General features: G+C 49.8%; 1 protein-coding gene across 3 annotated transcripts in view; it reads right to left on the minus strand.

The window, feature by feature from the left end:
• Positions 1–5,798, minus strand: part of LOC147716932 (myosin light chain 4-like) — a 36,010-nt gene extending 30,212 nt beyond the window's left edge. The window contains exons 1-2 of one of the 3 annotated variants that reach the window (XM_086923802.1): positions 5,442–5,798; positions 3,727–3,874 (exon numbers count right to left, since the gene is read on the minus strand). In XM_086923802.1, coding sequence (XP_086779928.1) covers positions 3,727–3,843 — 117 coding nt within the window. In that variant the 5' untranslated portion in view covers positions 3,844–3,874; positions 5,442–5,798. Of the gene's footprint in view, positions 1–3,726; positions 3,875–4,296; positions 4,439–5,016; positions 5,113–5,441 lie in introns of those variants that run through there. The other 2 variants (XM_086923801.1, XM_086923800.1) reach the window with 2 other exon arrangements.
• Positions 5,799–6,000: the final 202 nt, after the last annotated feature.

Consider the following 6,000-nt stretch of genomic DNA (forward strand, 5'->3'; position numbering starts at 1 on the left):
CGGCGATTTCTGCCTAATTATGCATTTGCTGCATGTGCCACATAATCCATCTGCTGCAAAATCTACAGGTTTTAACAACAAAATTGCTTTCTATCTCAAGGGGTTTAAGAGTTACAAAAACTGGAGCAACACGTCTTGCCGCATGTGGGAAGGTCCTTTGAAAAGCTGGAATAGTCAACTTTCGGTTCCCACTGCTAAATTTGGGCGTTAAATTGGTACTAATGGGTGCAACCAATGCCCAATGTTACCATGTTTAAAAATGGCAAAAAAATGAAGTAATTCTGTTTCAAAATGTGCCACATTATGCTGCATAATTTGCCTTTTCTTGTTCCATAATTTACTCACCCTGCCACATAATTTAGCCCTCTCCTGCCACATCATTCCAGCGGTCCTGATATTAGGGTAATCCTTGGTAGTGATTTTGTTCCAGTTTATATTTCCCATGCTTTACTTAATCTTGCATTCCCCGAGAATGCTATTTCTAGCATGTGTGTTTCTGTATTTCATTTCACTGCAGATTACTCATGGATGATGCTCCCTTTGTACTGAGTTGCCTCCAGCTGTTTATAACAGGCTACTGTTGAGCACATTGGAGTTGAGGCTGCAGGCAGAACAAATGTCATACTGTGCCTGTCTGTAGGTCAAAAAGGTTTTCAGATTACATGATCATTCAAAATATGGCCTCTCTGCAGAGCACAAAGAGCAATGGTCCTGCATTCGATTTGTGATTCTATGCAAATATGTGTGAAGTAGCTACTTATTTTTCAAAACAACAATGTGAGAGTAAAATAATGTATTGTTGTTACTCATTTAGCTTAAAAAGCTAACAACCATTGCCAAAGCCAATACTCCTGGCTGTTTTTAGGTGTATGTCAGTTTTTGTGTTAGATTTCTGTTTCTTGCTGATATCTTGCACATATTGATACCTAACCATGGTTTCCCTCATTGGCAACCAGGTCTCTGACGAAGAATATGTTTGTAAGTGCATGCTAGCAGTTGATTTCTGAATGAAGACAAATGCATTAAAACCTTATAGTGACAAATCAAGGGTTCTCATTTTTAAAGGATCTCATACCATATGGTGTTCTCTTTGGTAGATGGTGGAAGTAAGTCAATCGCCCACATGGGCAGAGTCAGCAAAAAATCTTGATTTCATTTTCCAGCATATTCTCTTGTTTTCAGAATACAATAACCATTTTTCATCCACTTGCCTTTACTACATCCATAAGCAACAGAAAATCATTCCTTTTCTGCCCTCTCTCTACCATGAGGCTGTTGCACAGTCCATTCATTATCTTCTCACTAGATTAAGCAAATGCCCTTTTTCTTGGGCTTCCTGCCTTCCTGCATTCAGTACCCTTCAAATCATTCAGAACCGTGCTATGCTCCTCATCTGAGATGGCTGCATCGTTATGCCATTTCTTCTCACCTTTATGCTGTCTGCTGGGTTTTGGTCCGAAACCTGTTATCTGCAAGGCACTAACCATATGTCGTTGTGCACTGCATTTAAAAAGATCTATCTTTCTACAGCATTCCCTGCGGTCAGTCCAGAACCCCATACTCTGTGCCAACCAAACTCCTGTGCCATCCTAAAATGTAGATGGCCCTAATTGGAGGCAGATCCTTCTCCTTTCAAGTTGTGCAGGAATGGAACTATCTACCTCTTGAGCGTTGGTGTAACTCCAGTGTTTTGGAAATACACTCAAAACGTTCCCCCACATTAGTAAAGTTTGTTCCTCTCTTTTGGACATCTCTTAGTGCCAGAATCAGAATGACCGGTCAGCATGTAATTTTCATTTATCCATTCAATAGAACAATAACCAAGTTCAATTCATTTAAACTACATTTAAACTTAATTTAATCTACTTAATAGCAATTTAATATCTATGTAGGTACTTTATTAGGATTATTAATGCTCTTTTAACCATGTTAATGATATCCAAACTAGGTAAGTAGCTTCTTGCAAAGCAGCTTCATCAATTCCATATAAATAACGGCCAAGTGATATTACTTCCTATGATGTAACTTCCTGTGAGGTTAAATCTTATGCAAATTCTAGGGGCCTCGCATGTTTCTATTCCGCCAGGGGCCCCACATATCCTAGGGCTGGCCCTGCGAGCATACCTGGGACCAAGCCACACAGGCCCTGGGGTCACTGCACCGATATCCTGCACCATCACAACCAGCTGCACGACCTGCAGGGTTCAAAGCCACTTGAGTCCCCTTGCCTTCAAAGCCCCCTGCCACCAGCCACTGGAGGGAGCTGCAGCACACCAGGGAAGCAAGCCTTGGGGCCTTGGTTTCGATCATATATGGCTGAACCAATCAAGAGACTACTCCAGGATGCTAATACAAAACCTAAAACGATCACAAACATGTGTTTTATGTATCCCTGACACCAAAGCTGATGAATTTAAATAATAAATGATTGCATTAGGAGTGCGAGGGATATTAAAGCAATATTTTAATTCGTTCATTTATGTTTCATCATTGTCTGACAGGTGTCTCGTGGGCATTGGGTTTACTATAGAGACATGTTTAGATTTAGAGAGTTATAAATTCCACGTGAGTCTTTCAAAATGTGGTACTGAGGATTATCCTAGTTTAAGGTGTAATGTGCAAATACGAGAGAGGAGCCGGAGAGTGGGACATCTGGACATCTTAGGGAAGGCAAATAATGATTCAATATAGGACCAGAGGCCACGGTCTGAGCCAGACACATCCCGAGACAGTGAAAGAGATAAAGTTATCAGGGTGCCCGATTGATGCGTCAGACATGACAAACCAATCCGGATTCATCCCGATGAGAGGACTGAGATTAGGACCCCGTGTTACTATAGCCCTTGGTGGGCATTAATCAAGGGTGGCTGCCCTCGCCCACAGCCGGTGGCATGCCTCATCGCCCGGCACCTCCTGGCCTGTAGGGGACTCTCCTGTGAGCTCCCAGCGGGGCACAGGCTTTTAGTGGAAATGTGTGCGGTGCCCGCTTGCAGGGTGCTGCACTCACTCGGGTGCTGTGCACTGAGAGGGAATGCTTGGCTCCCACGAGCCCCTCCTGGGTGCTAAACATGCACAGGGGGGGGGGGGGACATCACATGGATTCTTTATTGTAGGCTCTGTCCTTGCACATAAAAAGCAGCTGCCCTGTAAGGCTTGTACAAGGCCGTCTGGGCATCGCAAGACTGGCACACAATAAGCAAATACGGGGCAAGCCTAGAAAAGCCACAAAGACGCGCATCTGGATATCCTCAGACAAGCAAACAATAAACAAATGCATGCATGCAGTGACTGTTGGTTACTGACAGGCACACACAGGCACCCCTGGCCATCCCAAGACAGGCAGATAACGGGATCATGCAGGGCGAGTGGCCATGGGCTGGTACAGGCACATCCCAACACCGGCGAACAATGACCTCACAGGAGGGGACACCGGCTGGAAACAGACACATCTGGCGTCCCAAGACAGGAGAAAACAAGCAAATACAGGGCAAGAGAGCACCAGCTGGAAACACTGTGACTGTGCGTGACACCCGTAAACCTAGAGCACCGCCCGCGCGCACACACACCCCGACACGTGCGCAGCAGGAAGTGATCCGTGCAAGAAAAGGACGTGTACGCTTCATGTCACTCGGTACATCTTACATTCGACAAGTGCCAATGAAATATGTCCCTCCCACACAGCCAGCCTCTTATAATACTGCAATTCAATGTATATGAGATACTCACAGTAATGTTTTTAGGGTCAAATGCAGGCTCCTTCGGGGGCTCGGGGGCGGCGGGGGCAGGTGCTGCGGCAGGAGCCGCCTTGGCGTCCTTCTTGGGTTCAATCTTCTTGGGGGGCATGATGGGGCCTGGAGTCTGTGGGAACTACCCCCTGCAGGAGAAAAGAAGTAGAGTTTTCAAATCAGCAGAGAAAATGAGGAGCAGAGTAGTGAGTGGCGTTGAAAAGAAGGGCAGAGAAGCCAGGCAAGTGGGGGAAGTGAGGCGCAGTGAATACTCTCAGCTGAAGAAAAAGACAAACAGACAAGTGGGGTGGAAAAGACGAGGACGTAGCACACCGGGGTAAATAATGAAAAGTAGATTATAGTCTTGGGGTAAATGGAGGACGACAGCGAGGTGAGGTCAAAGAAGAAGTGAAAAGTACCGCTACGAGTGGAGAAAAGGACGAGCAAAAGTAATGAGGATAATGGGAAAAAGGAGGAACAAGTTGCCCTGATGTCATTGATGACACATGAACGGGAGTAGAGGAGTAGCAGGGGACGAAGAATGAGTGCACAAAAGGAGGAGCAGAAATACCGAGATGAATGGAGAAGAGGAGGAGCAGAGAGCACAGAGGTGAGCAGGACAGCAGGGGACGTCGCTGCACCCCTATATACCTCCAGCCCTGGGCTTCTGGGGGCGGACCAGCCGCAGGAGCAACTCCGGCTGACTATAAAAGGAGGCTGCCCGGCGAGGGGAGAGGGGCCTGGCGGCAGAGGAGGGGCGCGGGCGGTGACAATTGTCCTTTGTCAAGAGCCCCCATCACCTCCGAGCTGTTGGTTCATCCCAGAGGGGTGGGGCACGCACATAATACCCTCGCAAAGCAGGCCCGGGAGGCAGCTATAGATAGCTCACGGGCACAGCGCCCGTGTACAGAGGGGCTTGGACTTGGGAGGGGACTCTGCAAATAGCCGATTTAACCTTAAGGAAAAAAGCTAGAAGTGTTAAAATGGGAAAAGACATAAGGCATCCATAGAGGCGAGCGAGAGCTCTAGTGAATGTAATGGCCTTGAGATAGGAAATCTCCCAAGCAAGGGGCCGGCCTCTCTCTCGGCCGTAGCCCGGGGCTCCTTCCAAAGGCCTAGCCCAGGCCCGAAATGTTCACTGAAAATAGGAATGTTTTGATGGGGGCTTACTGCCCTCTCAGCAACCTTCACCAGATGACCCCTCCCGTCACCCGCTCAACATTCTGTCCCCGCCCCCAGCACCCCCACTGCTCCATCTTCAGTTGACTCGCCTCATCAGCATCCCACTCACCATCAGGGCAGGCGGGAGCCGACCTCACTGCGCCCTCTCCACACACACTGCCCTTCACAGAAAGCCCCACTCAGCGATCTCCGCTTCCAGCCTTCGTCCTCTCCGGCAGGCGACCCTCCCCCGCCGCCTTCCCATCTGTGCTCCGCGGTTCCTCCCACTCCAACATCACCACAATCTGCCCTTCCCACTCCATCATCTGCACATTCTACCCTCCCTCACTCCACCATTTCCACATTCTACCCTCCCTCACTCCATTTCCACATTCTACCCTTCCTCACTTCACCATTCCACCTTCTTCCCCAGCTCTGCAAATGTCCGCTCCTCCCCCTCAATGGAGCGCTGCGCTGCTGGGGACGCGGCGCTATCCGAGGCATCTGTGTGGGAGTCGGCGGGGGGAGGGGGAGGGATCACTGGTCCCCACTAACCTGCTCGGATCTGGGCAGCTGTTTGCAGAAGCTCTGCCGTCGCAGGAGGGGGCCAGAGAGGCTGCACGCGAGAGCGGGGGCTCCCCGCCTGCTAATGAAGGGGCACGTGCAGACAGGGTGACGTCAGAAGACAGGCAGCTGTCAGCGAACCGAAAATTGCATTTCTACCCCCAGATCCCTCCCGTGGCCACTGGTGCGATGTCCCTCGCAAGGCTCCCGTCTCATCGGCTCCCTGAGGCAGCAGTGATGCTTTCTGCATCCCGCAGCGCTCTCTCCTCCTCGTGAGGGACCAGCACACCCGCTGCAGCTGTACCCTCCACCCGAGGCTCCCTCCTGCACGCACGCCTACATACCCGGCGTACAGGGCTGCTCTCGGTGCCCCCACCCACTAGCCCCCCTTGCAGGCGTCTGAGACGTGGCGCGCTTCATCCCTTCCCGCGATGCCCCACTCCTGAACTATAAGCGGCATGTACATACATGCAGCATCCTCCAGCTGTTCACTGCAGCCTCGTTCAGCAGCACGAGCACCCCTGCGGCGCCACCATGAGTCTTCTATATC

This window comes from Lissotriton vulgaris, chromosome 5 (genome assembly GCF_964263255.1).
Source record: "Lissotriton vulgaris chromosome 5, aLisVul1.2, whole genome shotgun sequence".
NCBI lineage: Eukaryota > Metazoa > Chordata > Amphibia > Caudata > Salamandridae > Lissotriton > Lissotriton vulgaris.